At 36.5% G+C, this 12,699-nt stretch overlaps 1 protein-coding gene across 4 annotated transcripts in view; it reads left to right on the top strand.

Annotated features, from left to right (window-relative positions):
• The first annotated feature begins 301 nt into the window (after positions 1–301).
• LOC123516797 (YEATS domain-containing protein 4-like) overlaps positions 302–12,699 on the top strand; it is a 16,716-nt gene continuing 4,318 nt past the window's right edge. Inside the window, exons 1-6 of one of the 4 annotated variants that reach the window (XM_045276468.1) lie at positions 302–370; positions 8,892–8,983; positions 9,200–9,343; positions 9,568–9,705; positions 10,231–10,429; positions 12,066–12,289. In XM_045276468.1, coding sequence (XP_045132403.1) covers positions 8,900–8,983; positions 9,200–9,343; positions 9,568–9,705; positions 10,231–10,429; positions 12,066–12,244 — 744 coding nt within the window. In that variant the 5' untranslated portion in view covers positions 302–370; positions 8,892–8,899 and the 3' untranslated portion in view covers positions 12,245–12,289. Of the gene's footprint in view, positions 612–8,688; positions 8,714–8,891; positions 8,984–9,199; positions 9,344–9,567; positions 9,706–10,230; positions 10,430–12,065; positions 12,290–12,699 lie in introns of those variants that run through there. The other 3 variants (XM_045276466.1, XM_045276469.1, XM_045276465.1) reach the window with 3 other exon arrangements.

Raw genomic sequence — 12,699 nt, 5'->3', positions numbered from 1 at the left:
TGTGAGATGCGAGAAATAGAGACCAAATAGCATCTTATAGATGAATGTATGAATCATGAGAGGTAGAGAAAACAAACTAGTGACATGAGCAGGGGCTATTTAGACGAGGATTGGAATAAAACAAAGGTTTGCACAGTATTAGGATTGACTCTATGGGGGTGAGAATAAAAAGAGAAAAGAAAATTACTAATCACACTAAGTACTTCCTTACCCACAGATGGGAAAAAGAAAACGAAAGGTAAATAAAACATTAAAAATGCCAGGAGCGCTTAAAGTAATAAAAAGCAGAATAGGCAACTAGAAGTGTACTGACGCTGTCTGTCTCGTCGGCGGGACTGTCTAAAGTAATCCTGGGTGGCCGCTAGTGTCGGTAAGTTGTTTCCTTGACACACGGCTAAATAAAGTGTATGGTGACATGCACAGCAGTCCATTACATCAAGATCCGCCTGTGCTCATCTAAAATCAGAAACTAAGGAGCAGGAGTTTGTGTGTCGTGAGGAGTGAGTTGATGTGGTGAGTGTGAGTGCCTGGTGGTGGCCGCCCCGCCTGTTGTGCTGCCCCAGACCCCCAGTGTACAGCGGCTTGTGCCCTGCCTCCACTAGTACACATGGGTAATTCATGCTCTCATCACTGGTCTGCCTTGAGTCCTGACATAGTATGCATAAGATGCGTTGCACAAGTCTGGTCGTAGAATATATTTTTCTTTTGTTCTCGAGTTGTTCCTCTTGAAGCATGTCAATGGCTGGATAGTTGAAAGACAGTCCGTGTACCCTATTGTTCCTGCCCATCCCTTGCCCTCCCAACTCCCATGTAGCAGGTAGCAGGTAGCTGCAGTAGGGGGATGCATTCAAGAGATGTTGAATGGGGTGCAGTTTGTTCTCGTTTTGATGTAAATGTAGTGGCAGTGCGCAACGAAACTTGTGTGTTCTCGTGTACATCTGTGGTGTTAACCATAAGGCTGTTGTCAGAGATTTGTGGTTATTTTTCTCTTGTGAACAATTGATTGGTCCAGTATAATTCCTTCCAACCTTTCGGAAAACACGTTGTATTTCAATGATACGATAGTATAAGTGGTGGAATTTTTTTTTTTCACTATCCTATCTTAGAGAGATGATTAAAAATCCACAATGAGGTTCTTCCTGTGCCTTATTTGGTAGGCTGGTTGTCGGGAAAAATTTACGAGAGGCCCTTTTCCCAAATATGATTGTTTTCTTCATTAGACTTTAGGAAATGCAAAATTTGGTCTATTTCAGTTTCCCTGACAAATTAGATGAAAATTAATTTAGTTTAAGCTAACTTAACCTAATCAAACTGTTTTTGGCACAATGAGTCAGAAATAGAGAAGCACACGCACAAAAAAAGTAATAATACGTAAAGTCCAGTGAATACACTATCATAACATGTACTGTAGTCATGTTATGAGTTACAGGCAGGGACTAATACTAAATGTTAACCAACAAACTTACTCACAGCTAATCTAACCTAAACCTAATTTAACTCTGTTTCTGGCACGATATCTTGGTTTTTTAAAGCATCAGTATGAGTCAATAACAGAAGTGTTAAAAAATTTAAAAAAAGTTACTGTTTACCATCAGTCCTTGTCAGTAGTGCATGACACAACTACATAATTGTGATAATATACTCACTGTACTTCACATTTATGAATTTTTCATGGGCAAGGCTTTTATTGGCTTGTAGTGATATTTTGGAAAATTCAACCCCTCATCAGAAATAGAGTCAAGTGAGCAGTTTTTCTCAGTCTTCCTCCCCTTTTTCCTGAGGCTGTTTACATTATTACAGCACTTTGGGTCCTGTGGGGGTTGTGGCATCAATAAATCATGTGTGATATCCAGTGAAAATCCACCATGCTGGTAGTTAATTAAATGACATCATAGCAAAAGCAATCACGTACATTCAACTATAGGATGCTCAGTGAGAGCCTGCCATGCCAGGAGTTACTTATAGTATTGCATTTGTTTCTCTTGAGAGGGCAAAACTTTAACGTCAGATCAACCTCCTGCCGTGAAATAGCATCCATGAACGCTTGGAAGGACAGTAACGAGGTATCAGGTTGCTCTCAAGTTACTGGGAACACCACCTCTCGAGGTGATGTTACTTACTATCTTATATATGCATTTATGTTCATAAAAACATTAGCTTTTTACAAAGCTTGTCCCCAAGAAAGGATTGTTTTGTATTGCATAAAGTGAAATCTTACATGGAATACCAAAAAATAAAGCAGAGATGAGATTGACCCGAGACGAGGCGGAGACTCGCGGCGACTCAGCTACTGTTTCTTCTTTTTGTGACCCTTTTAGCTTGTGTGTTGCTTTCACCACGATATTTATGTTTTCTTATGTTCTTAATATTTGCTAATATATGGTAGCAAACACAGTGAGCTGTTTGTTTATTGTTTCATCTTAACCAAATTGCACGTGGAATTTATCTAATGTTTTGGACATTACTTTGAGTTAGAAAAAAAAGAAGTCTTTTTCTTCACCTTTTTCAAGCATTATGTATGTTTTGTATAGGTATTATTCTACTGAAATATGTTTTATTTCACATTGCTGTCAAATGGAAGCGTTAAGGTTAGGGAGGGTTAGAATGGGTGCTGACGAATGGAAACGTTAAGATTACAGAGAGTTAGAATGGGTTGATATTGGCAGCATTGAAAACCCATCCATTTATGTAACAATAGTTTGCTTTGGTGTGCATATAGTCAGTAAGTGAAGCAAAATCTGGGTATGAATGAAAATTGCATGCCCCACTGAGGCACTGACTTCAACACTGCCAGATGAAGTTCCAAAGCAAGTAATTCATGCCAAAGGAAGCGGTATTTCATTAGTAATTAAGTATCACTCAGTGCCACAGAGTCGAGGTTATCCTCATGGCATGAGCGTATATGAATACTAAGATATGATATCCATTATAGCAGGCAATAGAGGAGTGGAAACATAAATATCGTGGTGAAAGCAACACACAAGCTAAAAGGGTCACAAGAAGAAGAAGCAGCTGAGTCGCCACGAGTCTCCGCCTCATCTGTGGCCGATCTCATCTCTGTTTTATTTTTTGGTATTCCATGTAAGATTTCACTTTATGCATTAAAAAACAATCCTTTCTTGGGGGCAAGGTTTGTAAAAAGCTAACAGAAATGTTGTTTTGTGAACATAAATGCATACATAAGACAGTAACACCACCTCGAGAGGTGGTGTTCCCAGCAACCTGAGAGCAACCTCGTTACCATCCCTCCAAGCGTTAATGGATGCCATTTTGCGGCAGGAGGTTGCTCTGACGTTGTTAAAGTTTCTTGGATCCATCTCCTGGCAGCCAATGAGCATTTTTAGGCAGGCTACCAACCTCCATCCGCCAACAGCAGCGAATCTTTGTGGATGCTATTTTATGAAGGTTGGTATGTGAGCAGAAGGTTGCTATGGAGGTTGTCTGTACCAACATAGACAACAACCTGCTTCTTGGATCCAGCCCGGAGCTCCCACCTATCAGCCAGCTGCGGAATTAACTCTGGCGCGCAGTTTGAAATTGCGTCTGGCGCTCAGTTTGAAAATGCATTGGGTCAAATCGCGTACAAGTAAACATATCGCGCAAATTAAATCAATTAGCCTGTTCGCAGCTAAGCTCGTAGACACCTATCAGCGCTAGAATTTTTAATTGTTTCGGAGTTCCTGGGGCAAAGGGGTGACTTAGCTAATCTGGAAATTGATGTGTAGAAAAAAGTACAACATGAATTGTTGCACATGTGTATTCAAAATTAAAAGCATAATTCAATGTTATTATTCTATCTTGCTGGTGTATGAAAAGTCTTTGTTAATGAAATTATAAGATAAAGTAAAAAAAAAACAGATAATAATTTTTATTTAAGTAAGTATGACCACTAAAAATAAAATGATGCCAATTTCGGTTTCTGCATTTTATCTGAGTGTTGAAAAATATGGATATCACTGTCACGTCCTATATATAAAGATAATCAGTGAAATAAAAACAATCAACACTGCTGGCGGACATACGAAACACTAAACTTTGCGCCATTAAGAAGACTGGTAAGGCTTGGGGTGTTGTGATTTGCTGCTGGAAAGCATTAAGTCTGCGACACAGTACTATGTTTTCTATGTACTGCATGGACTTGTCTGTTGTTTTCTATACTCAAATGAAATTATGTATCAGTATACATCCGTTGATAATAGTATGAAATGATAAATTGCTTGCCTTGATACAATTTTATGCTGTTTTAAGAACATCATCTGAAATTATGAATTGAGGCTCAAACAATGTTATATGCAGTCAGTTATCATGAAATTGATTTACTTAAATTTCAGATGCATTTGTGTGTAACTATACACCCGTGTAAGCTTGTAAGACTTGCCCCAAAATGTACTTATTTTCCAGCAAGAATTACAAAATCTAGCACTGTCTGGCATCAAAATGCTGAGTGCGAACAGGCTAATTATAATATTTTTACGGTCGCGTTATAACAAAAACGTGTAAATCAAATACGCATAAATTGAGTTACCTGTGTGTGTATGTATATATATATATATACACACACACACTTAACCCTCGGCTATCGTGCCCAATTGGGGCTGAAATAGCCGTGCCATAGCTGAAAACGCGATAGCCGAATTGATCTTGGGGGAAGGCGATAAGCGATAGCCGAATTGATCTTGGGGGGAAGGCGGTTTTGGCCAATGAGCGCTCAGATATCCCATGACGTCATGGCAGGGCGCCCGATAGCAGGCATCTGAGGTCGCAATAATGAAATTTTAGCAGCTTTTCATGGGTGTGCGTTAGCAATAAAACGCGATAGCTGAAGTCGGGATAGCCGAGGGTAGACTGTATATATATACAGTAATCACCCGCGTATCCGGATTATAACAGCCAAGGCCCTGGCGGATACGCGAAATATCTGGATATGCGGAATTTCCTTTCCCAACCCCTTATAAATTGAGAAAAACATGTACATAACCCAAATGGGTAATAAAACAATGAATGAAAGCACAGTGAATGATTGTGTATACAATAATGACTTCCTGGAACATGATAAAATGATAATATATAAGATACCTGCTTCTCTAGAAAATGTGAGGGTTGGGAAGGTGCCATCAGCAGGGTCATGGCAATCTGCTGTTTCACTGCTGAATTGGACACTATCTGAGTCATTATTAGTGTGTTGAAGTGAAGTATTTATTGTTTGTCTGGTACAGCTTTCTACCTCTGTCTCAACATATTTTTTTGTAATAGTGTTATTGTGAGAGCTATGTGATGTAAAGTTGTGATGATGAAGGCAGTAAGAAAAAAAAAGTGTTTGAAAAGATTATAACAGTCTTATGATATAGAGAGAGATGGTGGAGAAGCCTGGCAGTTACGCATTGGGTGAGACAGGGGGAGATAACACAAATGAGGGAAGGGAGAGGGGAAGCCAGAATTGAAAGTCCAGCTGTCTCACAACAATACATTTGTTTGTTTGTTTCTAGTTGTCTTCTCTTTTTGATGTTTCTCATTCTAATTCTCGTCAACTTTTACCTGTCAGGCAAAAATTAGAGAGCTAAATGACACACCTCCCTGCTTGACTACTCAGGCTGTGACACAGTCACACAAGACATTTTTTCCTGGTGAGAAGGGTATTTAATTATCAAAAAAATAACTATGCCATCTGGTAATTTAAGGTCTGAAGATTTTGGAGATACAGTAGTAATCACAAAATCTTAAATTCCACAAAATCAAATAAATAAATCCTGCATCTCCCTAAAGTCTGAGTTTATTTTTTTATATATATTTTTTTTTTTTTTTGGGTGGTGGGAATTCATATAAGTCAGATACAGTAATCGCCCGCGTATCTGGATTACAGCAGCCAAGGCCCTGGCGGATACACAAAATACCCAGATACACAGAATTTCCTCTCCCAACCCCTTATAAATTGAGAAAAAAAACATGTACATAACCCTAATGGGTAAGAAAACAATGAATGAAAGCACATTAAATGTATAATCTGGAAAAAAAAATTGTACATAAGCAGTACAAGGGGTGGTGGGATGTACACCCATCAGTAAAGGCGGCGTCACACTACCACTTTTCCGTTAACTTTCTTTGTCACGTTTTGTCAACTGTAAACAAACATGGCTGCCCCTTCACCCCCAAGCCAGCTGCTGCTATTTTAGGCCAGTAATGCTCTTTATGAGAAACTTCAGACAGCTTTGTCCACTCATAAATGACAGAGAAGCTCATTTTGGCCATTTGCTACTTGGAAGTTTTGCCTTGGAGCGTCTCACAGAGAAATGTAAACAAACAACTGAACCATTTTTCGCTCCTAGGCTGGAACAATATATATATATATATATATATATATATATATATATATATATATATATATATATATATATATATATATATATATATATATATATATATATATATATATATATATATATATATATATATATATATATATATATATATATATATATATATATATATATATATATATATATATATATATATATATATATATATATATATATATATATATATATATATATATATATATATATATATATATATATATATATATATATATATATATATATATATATATATATATATACATACACACACACACACACACACATTTACATCTACACTTATGAAGATGATATTAAGTTGAGATTACAGCATCATTCCAATTAGCAAGAAAAAAAATTTTATTATAAAAGTTGGTTAGAAACCACAAATCTTAATTTGACTAGAAATTAACTCTAGAAGAAAACGGTGTGTTCCTCCTGGCTCAAGACAACAGAAAGAATTGACAGAACAGTAAAAACCCAACGGAGATAATTGAAGACGACGGAAAAAGTGCTATAGTGTGACGCCGCCTTAAGTGCTGCTGCCTAGCGGGATCAAAGGATCACTCGCGCAGTAGGTTTGAATATGCTTGGGGGCAGCTCCGGATAGTGGCGATCTGGATACGCGGGCGATTACTGTGTGTGTGTGTGTGTGTGTATATATATATATATATATATATATATATATATATATATATATATATATATATATATATATATATATATATATATATAAACTCATTGTGAAGGACAACATTCACATATCCAGCCTGACCCAGGCACAAAAGAGGCACTGACTGACCCCATCCTAACATAATACTTTTAAGTCACACCAGGTTTAACATGTGCAACTTTGTTATGTATGATAGTACCTTTGGGGTAATTTGGAAATTTTCAATAACTTCATAAAAATTAATTGTCAATAATGAAAATGAAATATTGCCCTCACCATGAGCAAGGTGCCGGTAACCTCACCTTGGCAGAAATCAGCCACCACATGTCCCATGGGAGGTAACACACCTCATTCTGGGAAAAGAGGCACCCATACCCTGACCCCCCCCTTAGCTGCCAAATTAGGCTGGTCATACTTTGAATATTTTTATAGACAAGTTGTATGTGGGTGTTATATGAAGCTGTGGTTGGAAGAAGAGGTACAGAAGCTGTACACAGTATATGTCCTTAACTTACCTAGTTTTTTCTCTTGTGGTGCATAATGCATTTCAAGATTCAACTTGTAAATCAACACATCGACGTCTTGCAAATTATGCTTGGATAAGGAAACAAACTTAAATAACTATTAAGTATAATCCATACTCTTAGAAACAAATTCATTGCTATATCAAAAGCATGCTGTGTGAAATCATATGCTCTATATAACTATGTTGAAATGTACTATATTAATCAGTCCAGAGATATTTACCATTTTGGGAGAGGGGAACATACAGAGGAGACTCAATACTCGAACGTCTAAATAGTCAAACTTTTCAATACTCAAACGCAAAAGTTTGATTTAATACTCGGAAAAATACCTGATAGTCGAATGCCCACAGACATGGTTGTAAACAAAGGCTCCCCGGCCTCTCCCTCTCCTCCCTCCACCAATTGTGCTGCAGTGGTCATCAGAATAACATCCTAGTGCATTCTGTCTGTAGTTATTCATTTATGAATTTAGATTAACACCAAAGCCTTATTAGTGGTGAAAATATCTGGTAATTAATCGCTGCACATTTGGTCGTATACAAAGCTCTGTCCTCTCCCTTCTCGCAACCATCACTGTTCCATTCTGATACCGCATTATCAGTAATACCGATAATCCGGTATACTGGATGTCAGTACACATCCCTAGTCCTGTTGCAGTCTTGAGAAAAATAACATTCTTCTGCATTCTGTTGGTAATTTTTCATTTAGAAAATTATGATGGCACCAAAGAGGCTTATTAGTGGTGAAAATAAGGAATTTGGTGAGAATGTCAGTGAGCGAATTCACCAGGAGAAAAGTTACAAAGACGTTTTCATGGATGGTGACTTGTTCTCTGACGACTTCCCTCCTCCCCACCCTTCTTCCCTTCTCTTATAATTTATCCATCTCCAGAGCCTTCATTTACTTTCTATACAAATCAAAATTATAAGAAAATTATTGAAATTTTTATAAATCTGAGGTTTTGTTAAGATGAGAAGAAATTACCTGATTTATAGGTATCAATAGTTGAACTTTTTAATACTCAAAGAGCCATTTGGATTAATTAAGTTCAAGTATTGAGTCCCCTCTGTATATTGACATTTTAGTTTCTGCTTATTGTTATGTGACTTGCTTTTGTAACCAGGATTTATTTTATAGGTAAAAAGATGTGCATATGCAAACTGGTTAGTACAAGCTTGCATTCATCAAGTAGTGAATGTGTATTGCTTTTATTGTGTAGTTCAGCATAGATGGTGACACAGTTTACTTTGTCATCAGCTATATATAATGGATACATAATGGATACAGTACCTACTGTTTTCTGATGGGCATTAATGAAGCTCTCCTTACTTTGTCCTGTAGATCCAGGTATGGCCCAGGCTCAAATACAACAGCAGCAGCAAAAAGGAAATCAGTCTGCAGATTTTGGACCAGATAGTGGAGGCAGAATAAAGGTAATCACTACCAGGGTTACTGAAAGTGAGGCTGATTAAACAAGAAAATTATTTCCTTAATAATGTGCATTAACAGAGTATAATAGTAGCATACTTTTATATATATATATATATATATATATATATATATATATATATATATATATATATATATATATATATATATATATACAAAAATATGAGGTGCAGTAAGAAAATTCTATCTCAAACGTGAAGGGACTGACCATAGTGAAACCGCTGATATATGGCAATGTGGCACGGTACTTTGGAAAGAAGAGAGAGGAGGACGGACACACTCATGAGTGGACTGTGTACGTGAAGCCTTACAATAACGAAGATATGTCTAACTATGTGAAGCAGGTCAGTTAACAAGCAAGAGATGTGTGGTAGTCATAATTTTATCATTATGTTAATCTGTTGTTTTGAGTTGTGAAAACTGTCTCTTTCCTTTCCTTCATCATCAGTACGAGTATTACCTTTTCTACATTTGTCAATAGTATATGAAGAACACAGGAATCAATAGGTTCCATTTCTTCCTCAATTTTGATGGCCATAGCATTGTACTGTACATGCATACATTTCAGATACACTTCAAGCTGCATGAGAGCTATGCTGACCAGAACAGAATGTTAACTGCACCACCATATGAAGTCACAGAAACAGGCTGGGGGGAGTTTGAAATTGTCATCAAGATATATTTTCATGATCCCAATGAGAGACCAGTGAGTTGTTGGAGTGTATGTCTGCTGTCCTGCTCACCTTAATGAGTACATGATTTTTGCATTTGATTAAAGGAGACACTTAGGAATCTACCCTTAAAGAAATTGATTCTCTGTGACATTTGACAAACAAGTATGTAGCATTATGAGGGACACTTAATCACAGAAAGAACTGAGATACATGGCTTTAAACTTGCGTTCCATGCATCACCTCTCTTTAAATTTCTATGTACATAAACATCACACCTTGTACTGTGTGCTTTTTACATTTTTTTACTATTTTTCAGTTTATATATATATATATATATATATATATATATATATATATATATATATATATATATATATATATATATATATATATATATATATATATGTGTGTGTGTGTGTGTGTGTGTGTGTATTTGGGCTGGAGACTTGACTTAACAGTCTTATTCATAATGTAAATTTGTCAAAAAAAAAAAAAAAAAAAAAAAAAAAAAAAAACATGGAAAGAAATCACAAGCATAAAGCAGTGTTTCCTTTCAGGTGACAATATACCACATCCTGAAGCTCTTCCAGTCTCCCCCTGGTACCACCCCTGCTGCTGTGACGGGAGACTTCAAAAAGCCACTAGTATCGGAATTTTATGAGGAGCTGATTTTCCAAGACCCATCTGCCATGATGCACCAGCTGCTCACCAACACACGGCAGCTCACCCTGGGGGAGTACAAACACGACACTGATTGTGAGCACTTCAACTATGGACCTTTTCATTTTATTTATATCTACTATTTTTAATTCTTTTAACCCATTCAATACTGGGACAGATTTTTACTTTGAGATTTGTGTACGATTAGATCATTTTATTGACATTAGGAGGGGTCTATGGAGATCAGAGAAGATTACTGGCCAGAATCTTCACTATTTAATATGAAGTTCTATAAAATCACGAAATAGTAAGCAGAATGAATATACATGTAATCGCATCATGGTACTGAAGAGGCTAATGGTTATGTATTTTCTTAATCTACTGTGTATTTACTTGTCTCTCTGGTGTCTTTTCCTTCCAAGATGAGCACAGCAAGGGAGCCTCCATCTCTCCCTTATCAGCGACTTCCATCTTACCTCCCTCCTTTCTTGTCCAGTTAGTTTTATCTCCGCTATCATCTTTCTCTCGTGTTGCAATATTTTACTCCTTTCCATCTTCCAATTGATCGTTTTTCCTATTAGAACCTTCATTTTCACTCTTATGTATATCTCTTTTTCTTGCTTCTTCAGTTTTCCATTTTTAGCAGCACCTGTCATATATTTTACTTGTTACTCTATTCTTCTACCTTCCAAAACATGCCTCATTGTGTCCATTTTTACTCAATCTACAGTTAAACACTCATGTTCCATTTGTAAAGGTGTTCATATCACACTTTTTTTTTTTTTTTTTTTTTTTTTTTTACATATTTTCATAGTTCTCATCCTCTCATCTTCTTACTCCACATGCCTTTCTCAGATAACTCTACTCCATCACATTATTTCTTTAAAAATTAGTGCTATTTCATATCCAGCTCTTTAATTTATGTTTGTATGACCAGATGAATACTATATCTGAAACATCCATGGACTATTTCTCCCTTCACCTCCTTCCTTTCTGAAAGCAATCTACACCTACTGCATAACATACATAACTTCTAACCTTTTATGTCTCCTTCTTCCTTTCAAGTGTGGACTTTGATTTTCAACAATGCCCTCATATATAACTGTTGTTTCCCAAGGATTATTGTTATTATCTCAGTGAAGGAAATAATGAAATTGTGGTTAATCAAATCATCTGGATAAGCATTGTTCTTTGGGGAAAATTTACTGAAAGAAGACACTTTCAGGCTCAGGAATCATGTTACAGCTCCATCTCACATTGTGCCTTGCATTTCTTTTGCCATTCCCAATTCTTTGGCCACTTGAGTCAGTCCTTCCTTGATGCTATTTTTACATTCTCTTGTAGGTTTTCTTGGTGCATGGTAATGAGTGGGCTATGAACAATACTTTTATCTTCACTAGATTGCCTGTCAGCTGACATTGGTGACCATGCTCTCTCTCTCTCTCTCTCTCTCTCTCTCTCTCTCTCTCTCTCTCTCTCTCTCTCTCTCTCTCTCTCTCTCTCTCTCTCTCTCTCTCTCTCTCTCTCTCTCTCTCTTACCAAATCTTCCAATGTCCATTTACCTCCAGGCTGCTGCAGTTTACATCCAAAAACTTCATCCTTTCTTTCTCTTCTGGTCTTTACCAGCAAACATTCCCTTTCTCAACTGCCTTTTTATAATATAATAGGCTGTATGATTTTATTGTTCAATCTTTCAGTATTTCTTCATATTAAACCTACATTTATTTTTCAGTTGAGGATAAAAAGGAGAAAACCATAAAGAACCTGCTAAATGCCAAAGAGAAGATCTCAAATGAAATTGCTGATTTGCGGGAAAAGATCAAACTTGCTAAAGATACCATTACCAAGTTCAAGGATGAGATCAGTAAATATCAAGGAGACATGTCTGTGGATGTGTCTGGACTCTCATAGTGTTAGAGAGAGAAACATGACATTCCTCTCATTCTCCCTGACCAGGTGTGTGTGTGTTGTAAAATTAGAAATTCTAAAGATTTAATGAAAAGTGGATTAAATATTTATATAATGGTACCTGGCCATAACAGACACTTTGTGGTGAGGTGTGTCCTTTACTGCAACTTGTCCGTTATGGATAGATTTCTTTGCAAAACTTTTAACTGCTTCCTTTTCTCTTTTTTTCACTAATTTATTTGCTTTTAATAATCTAAAAAGATATTTTGAACATTTAAACTACCTTATTATAGTAAAGTAATAAAAACCTTTAAAGCATAAAAATAACGAAAATATTATATCAATTTATGAATAATCGAATAGTGATTGTATATACACGTGCAAGAACAACCAACTTCATACAAGAATAAATACAAACTGGCCATTTAGGTGTGGTCCTGGACTTCACCAGTATATCA

The sequence above is a fragment of the Portunus trituberculatus genome, chromosome 41 (genome assembly GCF_017591435.1).
Source record: "Portunus trituberculatus isolate SZX2019 chromosome 41, ASM1759143v1, whole genome shotgun sequence".
In the NCBI taxonomy this organism is placed as follows: domain Eukaryota; kingdom Metazoa; phylum Arthropoda; class Malacostraca; order Decapoda; family Portunidae; genus Portunus; species Portunus trituberculatus.
This window is presented reverse-complemented; position numbering and strand designations above follow the sequence as displayed.